The sequence below is a fragment of the Saccostrea echinata genome, unplaced genomic scaffold (assembly GCF_033153115.1).
Source record: "Saccostrea echinata isolate AGI-Se365-2 ecotype Australia unplaced genomic scaffold, CSIRO_AGI_Sech_v1 ptg000015l, whole genome shotgun sequence".
NCBI lineage: Eukaryota > Metazoa > Mollusca > Bivalvia > Ostreida > Ostreidae > Saccostrea > Saccostrea echinata.
The window spans coordinates 14,192,508-14,213,042 of record NW_026889764.1 but is presented as its reverse complement, the minus strand read 5'-3'; the positions used below and the strand labels follow the sequence as shown (position 1 = coordinate 14,213,042).

Below are 20,535 nucleotides of genomic sequence, written 5' to 3'. Positions count from 1 at the left end.
TTGAAGTAAGGAAAGTTGCTGATGAGACCTTAAAACCAAAGCGGGTATGATTTTTTAGTAAAACGTTAATTCTGCGTTATTTTTTGGATTTTTCATATGGAATACATTGTAAATGTGTACTAGAAGAATAGTTTATGAAAAAAAAAAGACATAATTTTTTTTTAATATTCCGGGGGGGGGGGGGGGGAGGGGGGTTCCTGTCCACAAGTACCCGTGTTTGGGATGAGATCTTTAAAAACCTCAATGCTCAATGGCTCCATTTGAGTAAAGGTCTAAATTTTAGGCCCTTAATTCATGTACATGTATGTGGTGACGTCTTTATATGAGTGAAAAGTTCTTGAATTGGACGTAAAACAGCACACAATCAATCAATCAATCAACCTTAATCACCAAAACTACATGTACCTAACCATACGCATGTATATTACACACAGTGCTCCTTAGAGACTGCAATATGATTTTTAAAAAGAGGACTTTTTAAATTGGATATAACTTATATAGTAATAAAACATACACATGTATATTCGGGTCCGTTAGAATATATATTTCCAAGTTCGGGAAGGCTTATTAGGGGTGGGGGAGGGTGGGGTGGGATGGGATGGGGGGCAACATACAGAAATATATTTGACACATATATAGTCTGCCATTCTCAAGGCCAAGAGTTGAAAGAGGACTCCTGACGTTGTGAGGGTAACAGTCTGCAGATCGTTGTTTGTTATCATTTTTTTCTTTCTTTTTTATCTTTCGAAATCATGAAAATAGACATACAATGTATTATGATCATAGTACTGTAAAATGAACAAAAGAAGACAAAGTTTTAATTAATATCATATTGATTCTGTTATAAATATAATATATGCTTTAGTGATTCATTCTGCACGGATCATTGGGGAGGGGGGGGGGGGTCCGGACCCCAAATAAAAATTATTTAGGACCCCCAGCACCACCACAAAACCACCACCAGGTTTTTCACAGACGTATGGAGATGATTAAACGATTTTATTAATTTATTTTTAAATTTTTTTTTTCCTTTTCAAGAAATTTCTAGGTTGGAAATGTTTGACTACACAGGTGTGGACCCCCTGTAAAAAAAAAAAAAATTCCGCGTCTCTGCATATCTACATGTGGATATTGTTTTTTTTTTTTTTTTTTTTTTTTAAATATAAATTTAAATAATAAACAGAATAGTAGATCAGAAACTCTTCGCTAGCGAAGAATTGCGAAACATCTTAGCAGATGGTTTGGGCGCGAATCGTCAATATAGGGGGCGAAACGACTCGTTACCGCATCCAACTAGACTGGTACCCTGACATTGGTTAACAGGCGCGAGCGCCCTAAAAAACCAATTCCTAGTGGCAGCGACTGGAATCAAGGGCAGAGAACCAGTGCTACGCATCCAACATGGCGGTAAGCGGTAAATCTAGTAAATCTAGTCTTCCCGACTCCCGACTGTCCCGGATTTTGGTTTTTGGCGATTTCTTTTTTATCGGTGCACAGAAATTCTTCAAACTTTTCAGGCACCGCTTTTTTGGCAGGTGATACTGCTGATTCAGTATTAAATACGTAAAATTGTTAAGGTTTTTATGTATTAATGAATTCATTTAAACTTAGAAAAGGTGCCTGAAAAGTTTGAAGAATTTCTGTGCACCAATAAAAAAGAAATCGCCAAAAAAACAAAATCCGGGACCGTCGGGAGTCGGGAAGACTAGATTTACCGCTTGCCAAAAATTGAAAACAATACTGAAGTAGTGAATACAGTTATTGAGACTGACACTCATTCAGACCAAATGATTAAAGTTTCCACTGATGATGATGTTGACACAGAACAACTGGACAAAGTATCAGATCGAAAACGACGGCATAGCGAATCGGAATCATCAGAAATTTATGATTTGGTGTCTTTTAAATGTTCTCGGTCTAACACAAGTGATGCAACTGAAGAGAGTCGTAGCTCTGAAAGAGCAGAATGCAGCCCATTAAAAGTAACATGTCAGTGTGAAACAGGCACAGACAGTTTAACTACAGAATCTGAAGATTCGCCAGATCAAATTGAGATAAGACATAGAAAACAAACGCACAAATTTTCTTCGATCGACCTTCCACCACAACTGAGCAAGTGGGAAAGAAAACATATTGAAAATCTCAATATATCTATTATGTTTGTACCAAACTTGAAGCCTCTTGATTTTCTTCAAAGTGGAGAAATTGAGAATCACGAGGAAAATGAAATGATACGTGAGCTGAAGAAATACGTTTTGAAAAGTCCTTTGATGACTCGTTTGAAATACTTGCAACACACATATACTTCATTTTCTGAACTTTCATCTGAAGACTTGTGGGAGATGGCTCCTCATGATGATGAAAAGATCTCATTTATCCCAACATGGGTACCAGAAAACCATATGATCTGGTTTTACAGGTATATTTTATTTATTTATATAAATTGTAACATTAAAAACTTAAGACATAACTAGTCATAACTATAATGAAGTTAAAGGCTCAAGGGAGCTTTTCTGATAAAAAGATGGAATCTTGTGTCTCCTGCAATAGCAACATTATATATAAAGATTTATTTTCGGAGGCCCTGAATTAGTTATGGTCCTAGAATCATGCCCCTTTTATTTTCCTTGAGTATCTCAGAGGATTGTGTCTGCTGTTGCACCATTCATCGTTGAAAAAATTTATTTGCATTGCTTTTCCCATATTTTACAACTACAGATGATAAAAAGGTCAAAAAGGTATAGGTAAAATAAAAAAGTGTTTTTCCAGTAACATATATGTCAAAATTAGGGTTTAGGTAGGTCAGGTAGGTGATAACTTTTTAGCTCACCTGAGCCAAAGGCTCAAGTTAGCTTTTCTGATCGAAATTTGTCCGTTGTCTGTCGTTGTTGTCGTCGGCGTTGTCGCTGGCGATGTTGTTGTCGTTGTCGTAAACTTTTCACATTTTCATCTAATCTTCTCCAGAACTACTGGGCCAATTTCAATCAAACTTGGCACAAAATATCGTTGGGTGAAGGGGATTCAAGTTTGTTCAAATGAAGGGCCACGCCCTCCTCCAAGGGGAGATGGTTACGAAATAGCAAAAAATTAATGGCATTATTGAAAAATCTTCTCCTCAAGAACCAATGGTCCAGGAAAGATGAAATTCATGTGGAATCATTGTCAGGTAGTGTAGATTCAAGTTTGTTGAAATCATGACCCCCGGGGGTAGGGTGGGGCCACAATGGACGATCAAAGTATAGCATAGGTGTATATAGGAAAAAATCTTCAAAAATCTTTTTCTCAAGAACAGCAAAGCAATGATTGGTAATATTTATGTGGAAGCATCCTCAGGTGGTGTTGGTTCAAGTTTGTTCAAATCATGACCCCCGGGGGTAGGGTGGGGCCACAATGGACGATCAAAGTTTTACATAGGAATAATTATATATAGGAAAAATCTTCAAAAATCTTCTTCTCAAGAACAGCAAAGCTATGATTGGTCATATTTATGTGGAAGCATCCTCAGGTGGTGTAGATTCAAGTTTGTTCAAATCATGACCACGGGGGGTAGGGTGGGGCCACAATGAAGGATCAAAATTTTACATAGGAATATATAGGAAAAATCTTTAAAAATCTTCTCAAGAACAGCAAAGTCACTGTTTGTCATATTTATGTGGAAGCATCCTCAGATAGTGTAGATTCAAGATTGTTCAAATGATATCCTCCAGGGGTAGGGTGGGGCCACAATGAAAGTTCAAACTTGTAGAGAAAAATGTCACAGTCAAAAAATTATGTAAGCATCCTTAGTAAGTGTAGATTTAATTTTGTTTAATTCATACCCCCACTCCCTTTTAGGGGTAGGTTGGGACCACTTATGCATTTAAGCTTTTCAATACTAAACCAATTTTTTCTTTTTTCCTAGCTTCAGTGCTCAGGTGAGCGATGTGGCCGCTGGGCCTCTTGTTTAACTTTACTTTTTATTTTGAAAGTATCACTTAATTGTTTAATGTGCTTTTTTTTGTCATTTATATATATACACATATACATATTTGAATAAGCATATACAACAAAACAAGTGTACTCTTTATAAACACTTGAATAGACACGTTTTTACAGTTTGACTGTGTCTGATTTAGACATTCATTTTGTTGACTGCACTATGAGAAAACTGTACTACTAACTACTAAGTTAACAAAAGTACATGCAGTTCAAAATCCAGATTTGAAACAAGAAGTAGTAGAGTTGGTGGGTGAAAATTAGTGTTGATTTGGTTACCAGAAATGCACATATTTTTTTTTTAGCCTTATCGGCATAATTTTGACAAGAAATTCTAAAATGTTATTGTGTATTGGTGCTTCGGTTTGTTTACATTACATCAACAGAATGAAGTCATGTCTCTGAATTGTAATTTTTGGTCTTAGAATGTCATTTCCACAATGTAGTAAATTAGAGCTGATCCACTACAAAATGATCCTGAATAATACAAAAGGAGTTTCACTGAAAATAACTACCAAATTCTGCATTACTTGTTGATAACATTTGTCAATGTGAGCATTGTAATCTTTGATTACCTATGTTTCTGTACATAATTGCAGATTCCATAATGAAGCACACAATTTTGTAAGTCTGTTGTATCTGTTGCTGAAAAGGCGAGAAAATGGATGTGATTTACATGAAAGTCACTTGCAGACGTTGTTTGAGTCCTTTGCTCGAATGTTTGGATTGAATAGTTGGCTCAGGTAATGTTGTTTTAAGCACTCTGAACCAAATGTTCTAGTGTCTTTTGGTAAAGAGGATTGAAGTTTTTTATGGCTGAGGCTTATAGTGTTTGTCATGTCAGTCTTCTGTCATTCCATGATCCATCCTTCTGTCCTCCCATCGATCATCCCTCACACTCTGCATTTAGATTAGGCCAAAAAAAAGTGTGTTTTGATCCTATTACATGGAATTTTAAAATAGGGTACATAGGTACATTTTTTTTTAATGGTAGTGGGGTTGGGAATTGAAGATTCAATGTCTATTGAACACATATAACAAGAAATAGATCTAGCTTTAGTCAAGGTCTAAACTAGACCTAAAACTCAGGAAGTCTTCAGCTCTCCCTCAAAGCAAATTAGGGAGAAATTTTGAAAATTAAGGTGGGGAGGGGGAGGGGCTTGATACACCAATTATTAACTACTTAATTTAATTCCCCCTAATTTAAAACATTAAAAAGCATATATTTAATAAATATAATAAATTTAAATTTTGTAATTAAATTTTAATTCAATTCTACCTAGAGAAAAATCAGTATGCAGCAAACCATATAGTTGAACATTCTTGAGTTTATAACAAAAAAGATAATTATCTATACTTCTCTCACTAGGCCCATGTTATTGATAGAATCAAAAAAAAAAGTGATTGGATGACATTTCTGTTGTTTACTGATATTAGTCTGACCCATATATATGTTACAGCAAATATGTGTAATCAGGAATTTCATGTGTTTCCTGAATTTTAGGATACTAGTTCTGAATTATTTTGTATGATTTATATAGCATTAGAAGAGAAAACTAAAAAAAATATTTTATTTGCTAAATTAAACACTTTAGAGTAGAGATAAAATCATCAAAAATTAGATGTGTCAACCGAGGTGACAAGAATGCCCCCTACTGACATGCAAGTTTTAAATATTTAAAAGAATAACAATTAGGTTCAAATGACCCAAAAATAAAATATTTACTTACGAGGGTTGTTCGGAAAGTTCGTGGACTATGCCAATCTTCGTAAATACTATCTTCAAGAAATTTTAAATGAGCACATTATCATATGTAAAAATATTTATTTTGTTTAAGTGTGAAGTTTCATTCTATGTGATTTAATATATTTCATGTTATATGATTTTAAAATCACGTTCTGCAACCACGGAGCAAACTCAACAACACTGTAACGTCAAAAACATACCGACATGAGGTTCTCAAAAATACTATCCCTATACATTTCACATAGTATTGCCCAATACAAGTGCACTCATTAAAAACGTTTCCCTATCACTTGAAGTCTATTTTGCCACAGGAGTTCGCGTACCTATCAATTTAACCGAAATTTTCAGTAAATAAAAAAAAATACGTAATACCTCTAATAAGTTATATTTAGAGTACGAGTTTCCTACTGTATCGGAGATACAGGGCGGGGCTTAAGGCGAGAGCGATAGCTCGAGTCGGGCCCCGCCCTGTATCTCCGATACAGTGGGAAACGAGTATTCTAAATGACTTGTGACATGACCTTTCTTATGACCTCGCTAATTTACATGTGTATTTGGGTATATATCTCTCAACCAATCAGATGATTTTTTCAGAAAGATGATTTAGTACCCCATTTTTATCAGTCGCAACTGAAATGCCGAGTGAGGTGGACGTGCAGGTATCTATCAATTTAAATAATTATAATTATGAGATGCATTATATAATGTGTTTTCCCAAAATTTAATTTATTTTGATTGCGTAGGTTTTTTCCTTTCTATTTAGCTCTTGCTGACTTCTTTTTAAATCTAAGCTACGAATTTAGTGCAAAACATTTTGATACATAAGAATCATATATTGGGAATGTATTTGAAGCAAAAATGTTTCGGAAAGGTTATATTCTGAGAGAAATGTCCGAAAATGTCATCTACCGGGCGTCATACATGTGTATACAAATACTTGGCTCCAAATTGAAATAAACAGATGTAAGAAAGGGGGCATTTTACCTTCATGTTTGAAACAAAATGTAGAGGAACCAAGGCATATCCAGCACTCACTCGCGAGCGTCGGTACCCCCCCTTTTGATTTTTTTTTTTTTCATTTTTGGCTTTCGAAAATTATGTTTGCTAAACTTGTGTACACTATTAATTTATCAACACGAAACGATCACGCACATATAGTGTCAGGCCTGATTATGAATCTACCCCCCTCCCCCAACGAAACTCCCGATTTTCCAGTTTGGACATTTTTTTTCGATGAAAACCATTTGTGTACTGCCCCCACTCCCTCCTTTCTAAAATTTTTGAATCCGCCACTGGTAACTTAACGTTGTAAAATTCTATTCTTAATTCATCTCAAATTTTGAATAAATACTAACAGCGCTATCTTGCGTTTTGATTGATTCTTATGTCTATATTATTTAAGATACGGATTCAGTTCCGTCATCGCTAAAAATAAACCGTACTGTATCGTTGATATTTTTCAGATACAGTACAGTTTCTGCTCATTTGCATAAGAAACGCCCACTAAAAGTGTTCTGTATCGCAGTTAAGGTACGGCTGACTTCAAAGGAAAACTCGCCGGGTCATGTCACAATAACACTTGTGTTATTATAAGTATTACGTATATTTTTTTATTTACTGAAAATTTCGGTAAAATTGATAGGTACGCGAACTCCTGTGCTTTTGCTAACAATTGTTCAAGTAGCAATATTTTGTTTTTCAGTGTTATATTTTTTCACTGCATAAGTGTGCTTTCACAAGATCAGCATCTGTGAAGCGCCAAACTCTTAGCATGACGTTACTAACTTTTCAATGTTTTTGTTAAGATTTTTACAGATAATCTGTTTTCTCACAGATCACCATCACCTAAGTAGAGTACTCTATCATTCAAATACGGCTTTTACCTTATACACACACATATGCATGGCTCGCTTTTGACATATTTCCTACTTCCTCCGGCATTTTCAGAGTTTTTTTCTGGAGTTTTCCAGAGTACAACACAAAATTGTATGGTTAACTGCTGCTCCGTGACGTTCTATGACGTCATCTTTTTAGCTCTACTGGTCAGAGACCAGAAGAGCTTATGCGATAGTAAGGTGTCCGTCGTCCGTCCGTCTGTCTGTCTGTCCGTCTGTCTGTAAACAGTTTTTCAAAACGCTACTCCTCCTACAGTTTTGGACCGATTTCAATATAACTTGGCACAAAAGTAGACTACACTAAGATACATAACTTAGTGCATCGGTTTTTGATTTCAATGGACGTTGTTGCCATGGCTACTAAAAATAGAAATTTCTGTGAAATTCCTTTAAAACGCTACTTCTCCTACAGTTTTGGTCTGATTTCAATATAACTTGGCACACAAGTAGACTACACTAAGATACATAATATAGTGCATCGGTTTTTGATTTCGATGGACGGTGTTGCCATGGTTGCTAAAAATAGAAATTTCTGTGAAATTTCTTTAAGATGCTACTCCTCCTACAGTTTTGGTCCGATCTCAATATAACTTGGCACACATGTAGACCACACTAAGATACATAATTTAGTGCATTGGTGTTTGATTTCGATGGACGGTGTTGCCATGGTTACTAAAAATAGAAATTTCTGTGAAATTCCTTTAAAATGCTACTCCTCCTACAGTTTTGATCTGATTTCAATATAACTTGGCACACAAGTAGACTGCACTATCATACATAATTTAGTGCATTGGTTTTTGATTTTGGTGAACGGTGTTGCCATTGTTACTAAAAATAGAAATTTTTGTGAAATTCATTTAAAACGTTACTCCTCCTACAGTTTTGTCTGATTTCAGTATAACTTGGCATACAAGTAGACTACACTAAGATACATGAGTTACTTCATCGGTTTTTGATTTTGATGAACGGTGTTGCCATGGTTACTAAAAATAGAAATTTCTGTGAAATTACTTTAAAACGCTACTCCTGCTACAGTTTTAGTCTGCTTTTAATATAATTAGGCATACAATAAGACTATACTAAGATACATAATTTAATGCATCGGTTTTTGAATTCAATGAACAATTTTGCCATGGTTACTTAAAATAGAATTTTTTGTGAAATGACCATAAAACGTTACTCCTCCTACAATTTTGGTTTGATTTCAATCTAATTTGGCACACAGTTAGAAAACATTACGATACATAATATGTATTTCTTTTTTTTTTATTTCGGTGAATGGTGTTGTCATGGTTACTATAAATAGAAATTTCTGTGAAATACTTTCAAAACGTTACTTCTCCTACAGTTTTCATTTGATTTCAATATAACTTGGCACAGACGTAGACTACATTAAGATACATAATTCTATTTATTGTTGCATGTTGCAAAGTTTCAAATCCAAGTGCTACTTTTCTTTTGTTATACGTACAGACCAGTAGAGCTACAGTCTCATCAGAGACTTCTGGTTTGCCTTTTTCAATGAGGACTACCTGTCTTCTGAAACTGATTTCTTTTCAACGAAGCAAAATATTAAGTCATAATTTGGAATTTGAAACGATGGAACAATTCTTAATTTGAAAGTGTAGAATTTTTCCGAAGATATGACTTCAGGAATTATTTACTGTCTTGATTGTTAATTACAAAATTTTGATCTGCTCCGCAATCCGATTTTCGGAAAAGCAAATAACTTTGAAATAAACCACGATATTTTAAACATTTTTGATACACATCATTTGAATTTACTGTTGAAATATTTCTTCCAAATTTGGATATAATATGATGTTAAGTAAAAATGTTATGACGGTATATATAGTGCACGAACTTTCCGAACAACCCTCGTATATGCTTCATTTGCTGGAAGTTGTCTATACCCCAGCCTACTTTTAAAATGGTGTTTGTATTATCCTAAAAGCAAGGGAAAAAACACCTCTTATTTGTTAGAATTTGCCCCCGGACCTTCACCAGGGCTTTGCCCTGGACCCGCTGGGGGCTTCAATGCAGCCCCTATCTCTCTGCCTTCTACTGCGCCCCCCATTATGGAATTCCTGGATCTGCCACTGACATAAATGCAAAAGTTATTTTTATGAAATTTTTTTTTATTTAAAATCTGAATAGCTTACACACTGACTTTTCTTCACATGGTGTATTAAAAACTCACGCTATGATTCTATGCATTAATTGTTTACAGCAAATTTAAAACTTCGAAGCATCTTATTGGCAAAAAAAAAAAAAATTTTATATTGTCTCTGGAAAAGTACCCCAAATTTTTTTTTATAAAGTACGTGTAATGTAATGGAAATAAAGTATTTCATCGATGAAACCTTAGTTTAAAGATTTCCTCTTAAAATAGAATTTTAGAAAGACAGTACATAGAGCCTTGCCTGAATCGGAAAATAATCTATGACAAATGTCAGCTTTGTGGAAAAAAATCTTGTATTAAAAAGAGCTGCTTTAAAAATATGCATACTAGTATTTTGTGTACTCCTGAATATATTAAAACATATGCTAAGTTATCCTGCTTAGTTCAGTAAAAACATGTAAAATTGGCCAAAGTTTTCAGTAAATACATGGATTTCCTAGTCTGTTAAGTAATTACATGAATTTCCTAAAACAGCCAGTAAATACGTGTATTTACTGAACAGTTTAGGAAATTCATGAAATTCCTGATTTCACATATTTACTGTAACATATATATTTACGTCCTTGATGCTTATATAAACAGTATAGATAAGCTCATTGACAATGTCATGATATCTGTAACTGTTTTCAAGATCAGTGTAGCATTTATTTGTCTTAAAGGCAGAGATTTTTTACTGTGTGGTAAATTCCAGGTGAGGGAGGGGCTTATTTTGTACAGGTGTGAATGCCTTGAGGGCTAGAAGTCTACCTGTGGTCGTTTGTCTCCCAATCTCTATACACAGGAAGTGATTTAATACACAGTAGAATACCCAAGAAGTCAAACTTTACCTTTTTTTTTTTTTTTTTTTTTTTTTTTTTTTTTTTTTTTACTTTTTTGAGATGATTTTAAATAAGAAATAAAAAGCTGGAAATAAAGTTTAATCTCAATAATTCTTATTAATTTGTAATTGAATGTGTGTCAAAAAGCATTTCCACCCATTAAAATAATATATTTTTTAAAGTATTTGTTGGGCTTTGAAAGAAAGTTATACTTATTTTTGATATATATTATCATAAAGAATATCATAATTATTTCAAGTACTAAGGTTTGTATGTATATATTATCAAGCTAAAAATCCCATAGTAATACAGCTTCTCTATTGTTTATACCATGTGTGGTAAATATCAAAGGATCAAAAGTTAATTTGACAGTCACCACGAGTGCCAAACAAGGTGTTCAGGGTATACACAGAGACAAGTAAGAAAATGCCAATCAAGTTCTAGCACCCAATGATGTACCTTAATGCACTTGATTGACAGGGGTACACAGACCAGGATTTTTTGAAGGCGGAGCTTAAAATCTCTGCCTTTAAATGACATGAAAATAATTTAATAATTAATTTCAAACCATCAGTGGTCATTTATCAGATGCATGTTGCATCACTAATTTGATACAATCCCATGTTGATTCCTGCTGATATTTTCAGGATTGCTACTGTGAAAACGACTTTACAGGGGACAATTCATTACATTTTTCTCTGTAATTAAATTGAAAAGGATGATTTTATTTAAACAATAAAATGCTTTCTTTGGTTGTTACAACGGGAATTAATGTCACAGCTGTTGCAGAAAAAATACATAACCCGGGTAAGCAGGTTATGTAAATATTCTCTGCAATAGCTGCAACATTAATTCCCGTCCTAACAAAGACATTTTATTGTTTATATTTATATATACATAAAAAACATTCAAAGTAAAATTAAATATGTTAAATATTGTACAGTATTAGAGATGTGTATGTCATTGTATGCATAATTGATGGAACGGCCTTTGCTCAAGAATTCAATGCAGGTGGCTAGCATCGTGTAGTTTACTGGCTGATGAATGGTAATGATTTTCAGCTCACCTGAGCTGAAAGCTCAAGTGAGCTTTTCTGATCACTTGTTGTCCCTCGTCCGTCCGTCTGTCCGTCCGTCTGTAAACTTTTCACATTTTCAACTTCTTCTCAAGAACCAATAGGCCAATTTTAACCAAACTTGGTACAAAGTATCCTTGGGTGAAGGGGAGTGTAAATTGTTAAAATAAAGGGCCAAGTCCCCTTACAAGAGGAGATAATCAAGAAAAGACAAAAATAGGTTGGGGTCATTAAAAAATCTTCTTCTCAAGAACCACTGGACCAGAAAAGCTGAAACTTATGTGGAAGCATCCTCGGATAGTGTAGATTCTAAATTGTTCAAATCATGACCCCCGGGGGTAGGGCGGGGCCACAATAGGGAATCCAAGTTTTACATTGAAATACATAAGAAAAATCTTAAAAAATCTTCTTCTCAAGAACCACTGGACCAGAAAAGCTGAAACTTATGTGGAAGCATCCTGGGGTAGTGTAGATTCTTAATTGTTCAAATCATGACCCTCGGGGGTAGGGCGGGGCCACAATAGGGAATTCAAGTTTTACATTGAAATATATAAGAAAAATCTTAAAAAATCTTCTTCTCAAGAACCACTGGGCCAGAAAAGCTGAAACTTATATGGAAGCATCCTGGGGTAGTGTAGATTCTAAATTGTTCAAATAGTGATCCCCGGGGGTAGGGCGGGGCCACAATAGGGAATCCAAGTTTTACATTGAAATATATAAGAAAAATCTTTAAAAAATCTTCTTCTCAAGAACCACTGGGCCAGGAAAGCTGAACTTATATGGAAGCATCCTGGGGTAGTGTAGATTATAAATTGTTCAAATCATGACCCCCGGGGGTAGGGCGGGGCCACAGTAGGGAATCCAAGTTTTACATTGAAATATATAAGAAAAATCTTCTTTTCAAGAACCACTGGACCAGTGAATTAAGCTGAAACTTATACGGAAGCATCCTGAGGTAGTGTAGATTCTAAATTGTTCAAATCATGACCCCTGGGGGTAGGGAGGGGCCACAATAGGTATATTAAAAGGGGGGATCTGGTAAAGAACAGCATGGCCAAAGTTACTCAGGTGAGCGATGTGGCCCATGGGCCTCTTGTTATAAGAAATAAAGGAAATAATATTCAATAGATTTTAATATAAAGAAAAGAGTTGTTTATGGAAACTTGTAATTTTCCAGAAAAAAAAGTGCAGGGCCAAGAATTTGGATGGAAAAAAATAGGATGGGTAGGGAAACCGAAAACAGACAAATATTTTTTAGGCCTAAGTTTCAAAGTAATTGTTCAAGGTATATTAAGTAACCAAAATTCATACACTGATACATATTGATGAGAGCTACATGTATTAAAATTAAATCTTGACCTTGCTATTTTCTATTTTGTGTTAAGTTCAGTTTTGAAGTAACTGATAAACATTGGTAAGAACTTTTCAATTGAATGATAATTTTCTGAAGTTGACCTTCCTTATGATTTTGACCTTCCATATATCTTGTCTTGAATTTCACTATTGAAGATTTTTTAGCCTAACTCCATATACATGTACTAAGTTACATATTGGTGAAAGCAATTCAACCGTGTCATTATTTACTTAGGCTAAAAAATGTGTGTTGCTGACAACCTGAATGACTCTTAATTTTTACCTACCTACAATGTAGGGATATGTTATCAATATGCCAGTATTTTGACATTTGTGATTATTAATTGAGTGATATACATATGTATATACTAGTATCTTGATATGGAGACTAAAATACTGGTTTTTGGTACATAATTAAAAGTTTCGGAAATAATTCATTTGTTTGTTCAAACTTTTGAATTACAATAACCAAGGTGTAAAAAAGAGTTGCAAAATAGAATAAACAATGGGATCCTAGCATTCAAACATGTGTTATACATATATAAATTAAAAGAAAAAAGTGAAATGATATTTTTACCATTTAAAATCAGTTGTGTATTTTAAGGGAGTGCACCCGCTGCCCCCCCCCCCCCCCCCATTGTCAAAGTTAGTGTAAATCATAGTTTCCTTGAGGAAATGCTAAAAAAAATGTCTACTTGGTAGACCTCATTTTTACCCTACAAATTCTGTAGCATCCAGGAGCTTCTGGGTGCTTAGCCCCCTGGCCCCCACCAGGGCTTCACCCTGGACCCACTGGGGGCATCGAGGCAGCCCCCAGATTCCCTGCCTACTTTTTGTGCCCCCCCCCCCAACTTCAATTCATGGATCCGTGCCTGAAAATCATAGGTAAAATTGTGTGTAAATATATCATATAATTGTTATGTTTGGAAAAAATAGTGATATATCATGGTACAAAATTTTGATGATACCCATCCCTACACCGACCCTGCTACTTTTTATTCCAAATCTGGATTTTGAACTGTAATTTAATTTGTTTAGTTTGCTCACTTGTTCTCATGGTGCAGTCAATAAAATGCTTGTCTCGGACACTGTCTATTCAGTGTTTTGAAGCACACTTATTTTGTTGTGTATACATGTAGATGTATTTATATACATGCCACTGTATGTATATGACAAAAAACAGTGTATTGAATAATGTGTCACACTGACATGTCTAGTATTTGTTTTCAGATTAAATGTTTATGAATAGCATTTTGAATTGAACTTGTAGTGGTGTCCCTTGGTTAGATGTTGAAACCAAACAGATTATGAAAAGTGATGTAACTGGAGCAGCAGACATTATATATGCAAGTAAAATGTATTCACCATTTCACGATGTCAAACAAGGAGCTCAGCATCCTTCAGTTGTGGCAGTTTGTAAGGCAAGTAAATGCTATCCCATCATGTTAATGTATGTAATTTTTTTAAAAAATTGGGTCTGTTATCTTAATATTTTTAACTACAGTTGAACTTCAGTATCATGAACACCGATCTCGAGAATACCATTTATAGATCATGTAGATGTTTCACAATGATTTTGAAATCCCAAATGCCTATTTCTTAAGTATTTTACCTTGGATATCTTGAATCCTCAGATATCTCAAAGTGTTTTCCCAATCCCAACAAGTTCGAGATAACCAGGTTTAACTTTAGCTCAGGCCTCCTTAAGAATTTTATTTATAAGAAAAAAGCACTGTTAATTTAATGGCAGAAAGATATCCAAATACAGTGGAACTTTTATGATTTTTGTACAAATATTTTCTAATTTTAACCTGTCACATGACAAACAGCTGATGCAAGTGAAGTCACTTGTTTGGAACTCAGCAAAGACCTAATGTATACAAATACAGGTAACAGAGTTCCCATTCATCAAAAATCATACTGTTTAAACATGATAAAACATTCATATTGTATACATTTTCTCAGAGTATTTTAAGGCATATTTCCTATTGGTGTTCTTAATCTAGCTTGGTATTCAACTATGTCGTAATATTTTGACCTTGACTTTTTCAATGTCCATGATCTCACAATGTCTCATTTTGTGGTTACCTTGTTTCGAAGAAACTGTCTAAGATCAAACATTATGTTTAGTGAGAACTATTCATCTGACCTTCACCTGCCCAATGCTTCCTCAGTTTCTGTTGTCATCAAAGGAGATGGGTGAACAAGGCGTGCAGAATGCCTATAGCTTCAGATATATAAAAATCATATTCATTTTGTGAAATTAGTATTTAGAGTAAAGTTATCTTTATTGAAATTTATGAAATTATTATAAACAAAACTTATAAAAAAAAATTTCTCGGCAAAATTATTCTGTTATTAAAAAATACATGTAATGTAGTATTCGTGGGGTTTGAACCCCTAGCAATAAAAATCCTGACAGAGTATCATTTTCCTTTGGGACTAATGCGCTAACTACTAGGCTACACAGCTCCTGATGAATAGTTGTATTTAAATCATGTTTGTGATATGACCCTTGACTAAATGGACTTCAAGTAATTCTCGGAAGATGCGAATGTTGTGTCCTAAAAGTTTATTTTTGAGGTATAATGGGTCTTTGCTCCATGTTTTTGTTAACCAAAAAATGTATATTTTTACGCAAACTTTGAGGATATAAACTTTTGAAAAAATGGAGTGAAGACCCAGTCATATTGAAAAATTGTTAAAGTATGAGAAAATGATCCTTTTTGTGCTTTTTAGTGTGTGTATGCTATTTCAAAGGCAAATAATTTCAATCTCTGTGAGATCTTTGCAAATTTTGGAGATTTAACATAAAGTATACTTCAATGTTAGATGAAATATCAAAGAAAATTTTGTAATAAGTGAGATTTGATTTTTCACCTTCATGTTTGTTGCACTATAGGCACTTCGCTCGCCTTGTTTCCCCATCTTCTTTCATACATTGGTACAAAGAGGATTAACTTTAATGTTGAAGATTTTTATATAATCATGATAATAATAAATACAAAAATACATATTTTTTAAAAGCAATACGTCTGTGTCATTATTTTCTTTCCTTCTATTATCTTGAATTTTACTTTTTTAATTGCATCTGATTAACTTCCATTATGGTTTTCTTCTTACAACTCTAAATACAGTTAAATCTCCATGAGACCACTTCAACCATACCTTCTTAAGATATGTAAATTATGCTACATTTGAGAGAATGAATTTGAAACTATGAGACTCCATTTAGATGTTTGTTAGGTAAGATGAAACAGCACTACATACCATGCTACAGTTATTTGAGGCATCAACTTTACTGAAGGTATCAGTACTGTATATAAAAAAAAATTAAAACCATTCCTTTCATGATATTTTACTTTTACATGTAGCTCAGGCTGAGGAAACAAGGTATATCAATACATATGTACCTTTGGTAGGGCATCCATATCCTATGGTCATGTATCTAGTTTTTTACAAACAAATTTCAATAGGCCAATAAAAATATTAGCTTTTGTAAACCATGAAATTAGATCTATTAAATGTTTTCCAGAATGTTTTCTCTTTTAAATGGTGAAGGTCAGTGGGCCTGTGATGGACCAGCACAGACCAAAAAAGTGTTATATTCAGATATTTATATAATTTCTTAACAGCTAGAACTTTATGAAACATTGTACTCTGACAAAATTCTGCTCTTTCTGCAGATTCTGCCATTATTTCTTTTCTATCATCAAGAATTTATGCAGAAAGTACACAATATGCAGTTAAGATTTTATGGATTCCTTACGGAAAATCCAATTTTTAAAATGAACTGAAACTGTTTTTGAAAAATTAAGAAAATTTGAAGAACAGCAGGATCAATATTAATCATTTGAACCTTATGGGCCCCTTGTTCAAATTGTAAAACTTTTGTCCCCAGGGCCAAAGCTGAAAATGGGGCTAAATTGATCAAATATACATGTATCTTCTGTTTGCCTAAGCATTAGGGAGGCAAGCATGCTTCCTGCTTTTATAAAAATTAAATTATCAAATTGTACAAGTCATGTCCTCTGGGTCTAGGGTTTAGGCTTCAAGGGTAGGCTCACTGGGCTAAGTTGGGGGCTAAGCCTGAAAAAAAAATGATACTCAAGTATGTCATATTACGACTAATACTTATGGCTTTTTGTTTTTGATTTTTCTACATGTTTAGCTAAGTTTAACTACTTTGTTATTGCAGGTAAAGAAAGCTGGTCCACAATTAGATGATAAAACTTCTCCACAAATCAGCAAACCAAGAACTAAATCAAAAATAAAAGAAATATCATCCATGGAAGTATCCTCAAGCAGCAAATCAGACATTCCAGCCTTATCAGAACATAAACCTGAAGTTTGTCAACACCTTGATGATGGATTGATTGGTCAGCATGGAGGAGAACTTCTTTTCCATTTCCCAGAAACTATTAAAAAGGAGAAAATATTTGGATTAATTGTGCAAGAAACCCAGGTATGTAGAAACCATTATCAATACATAACAACTCAGAAACATCCTCAGATAGTGTTGATTCATATCGTAACCCTTCGATAGGGTAGGGCCAAAACAGGGGGGTCAAAGTTTTACATAGGAAATGTAGCAACAATCTTTTAAAATTCCTCTTTTCAAGAACAGCAAAGCCATGATAAGTCATATTAATAAAGAAGCAACATCAGATAATGTAGTTTCAAAGTCATTCAAATCGACCCCTGGACATAGGGTTGGGCCACAACAGGGGATGAATGTTATACTATATAGGAATATCTAGGAAATTTATATCTTTAAAAATCTTCTTCTTACAAACAGCAACGCCGTGATCAGTCATGCATACAGAACTGCCAACCCTTATGATTCTGAAAAAAATTGTTTACCTTGTGTTCATCAGGCATGTGTTCCACTTGTGTTCGTCTTGCATTTAACTTTCACTTGCTCTCAGTTTGTGATCTGCATTCACTTACATTTCACTAACTTGCATTCCTTCATTGTTTGCTCACCATTCAAGTGGGAAAGTAAAATTTTTCATTTAAGGACTGTACCTTTGGATCATGTAACAATGGAAAATTAAGGCACAATGGCTTATTTTTGAGATTTTATAGCTATTCATTTTCAAATATTTTTAAATAGATATATTTGACACTTTGAGTCCAAGGATAAGCAAATTTTATTTGCTGATACGCCTATGGTTTAGGGATGTAAAAATTTAGAATTTTAGGTCTATTTATAGAATAAAAGTTTTTCTAATCAAAAAATTGGACAAGGTAGCTTACCCTGTGTGTCACAGAGAAATAAATGATTAATCACATTAAATTCAAACATCCTCAGGAAGCCAGATTTAAGCTTTCCACATCACGACCCCCCAGGGTATTATTGGGGCAACAATAAGTAAAGAAATCAAAATTTTACATGCATGGCTATATATTTATAGGAACAATACTTTAAAAAATCTTCTCAAAAAGAACAAGGGAAATATTTGTTCATACTAATATGCAAGAATCTTCAGGTAGTGCAGATTCAAGTTAGTTAAAATCATGGCCTTTGTGTTAAGGGTGGGTCCACAACAGGGGGATCATAAGTTCAGATCTGTGAAAATCTTTTAAAAGAAAACAGGTACATGGTTAGTCATGTTATTATGCATTTCAAACATGGGGCTAGATTTTTGTACAATACGTGGATCAAGAATTTTCATTTAAATTTTAACGAAGGGGGAATCTTTCAAAATCTGATGATAAAGAATAGCAGGACCAAACTGACTCAGGTGAGCATTATATATGGCCCATGGGCCTCTTGGAACCCTCCCCCCCAAGACACACTTTCTGGCAGCCATGAAACATTTAAGTGGCATTTTGATTTTGTGCTCTTGAATATTGAATGTTAATTGTAGGATCTCTCATGGTTTGTGGTTGAATATGATTTTTTATCCAGAGTTGTGTATTTTTATCCTGTTTTTTTTTTTTTTTTTTTTTTTTAAAATCATGTTTTATACATAGCTATATCATGTCTTACACTGTTTTATATATATAAATCCAAAATATATGACTAGATTAAATTGTGACATCACAACCATGGATATGAAAATGATATCCTATGAGCTATATCCACTGTTTAAATGTGATAAATACTGATATAACAATCTTTTCCCTTTTTTGCAGGTAACATTCACAATGCTTGAAATGAGAATGGAACAATATAATGATATTGTTGAAGGTAAAATTAAGCACAAGTCTGAAGATCGGCCGAATTTTAAGATTTCGAGACCTTATGACTATCTGAATATGGAGGACAGAGAATTTATCATTGAAGCTTTTATTAAACTAGCCATGATGCAAAGGAAGATTACTTGAAATTAGAAAGAAATCACTTTTGATATCTGTCTAGTGAGTGAATGTGGTGTTTAATATATACATGTACTTGCCTAAAAATGAAATGTTGCAGGAGTATGAAGAATACCAATCATAATCCTCAGATAAGAAACAACTTATCATTAAATGTCTATTTGAGTTAATAATATTTTCATATTTTTAATGTTTTCTCCTGAGCCCTGGGGCCAGTTTCCACCAAACTTGCCCAAGTGTGGCTTTTGATTATGCAATATCTGACTGGTCATGCTCAATAAATTTATTAAGTACTGAAATAAATTTTGAAACATTACGTATTTCATTGTGTATTGATTAAAGCTGAAGTACATTCGTACTTCAATGTAACTGATATGAATAAATTCTGTGATAAAAAAAAAATTATCTGGGCATGTTTTATGTTTTCACTACGCTGAGGTAGTTCTTCTGTGTTGAAAGACAAACAAAAAGTTAGTCACATCATAACAGTGTTGTAGAGGGAGACTTTCCCCATAGACTTCCCCCGGAAGTCATGCTGTAGATTGACACTCTCCCCGATAGTATTGTTCTAGAGTGAGACTTCTCCCTGGGGGATGAATAATTCTAGAGTAGGAGAACCCCCATTGAAGTGTCACTTCCCTCCGTGAAGACCTACTCTACGTCTAATTTTAAAGTCAGACTTCCCCCATAATAGGTCTCCCCCCTTCGGTTAATCTTGTTTTTACTAGTACTGCAATCACTATAGAGATTATTTAAATACCAAACCTTTTCAGGAATGCATTAGATTCATTGCCCCCGCTTTGACTGAAAGTGGAGGATATTGTGTAACACTTTCGTTTCCGTAGAATGCAGTAAACCCAATGAGCTCTTGCAATGAAATTTTATATCATACGATTACTTCGTATGTCTTAGATCAACGTACTCATACGTCTTGTATAGTATAAAATAAAAGTGAAGACATACAGCATGAACACTACTTTTATGTTAGTTCCTATTACTATAACATAGAATTGTACACAATTTATTTTGAAGTACTGAATTTTTACATTTCACACTGAGACCTACTGTATATTCAATGTGTTGTTCTGTAAACTGAACATTTGATATCAGGTTACAATTTAATCAAATAATTGCGTGTATTTTTCCAATCTCGATTTGTTGATACA

At 34.1% G+C, this 20,535-nt stretch overlaps 1 protein-coding gene across 3 annotated transcripts; it reads left to right on the top strand.

Annotated features, from left to right (window-relative positions):
* Positions 1-1,570: 1,570 nt before the first annotated feature.
* On the top strand, positions 1,571-19,774 carry LOC133187898 (uncharacterized). 3 transcript variants are annotated; one of them, XM_061323289.1, is made up of 6 exons: positions 1,571-2,116; positions 2,198-2,419; positions 4,575-4,718; positions 14,316-14,466; positions 17,244-17,510; positions 19,187-19,774. In XM_061323289.1, exons 1-6 carry the CDS (start codon positions 1,788-1,790, stop codon positions 19,376-19,378), a joined length of 1,305 nt encoding a protein of 434 aa, XP_061179273.1. In that variant the 5' UTR covers positions 1,571-1,787; the 3' UTR covers positions 19,379-19,774. The 3 variants fall into 3 exon arrangements, with proteins under 3 accessions (XP_061179273.1, XP_061179272.1, XP_061179274.1); XM_061323288.1 differs by having other exon boundaries at positions 1,571-2,419; XM_061323290.1 differs by lacking the exon at positions 4,575-4,718 and having other exon boundaries at positions 1,571-2,419.
* Positions 19,775-20,535: the final 761 nt, after the last annotated feature.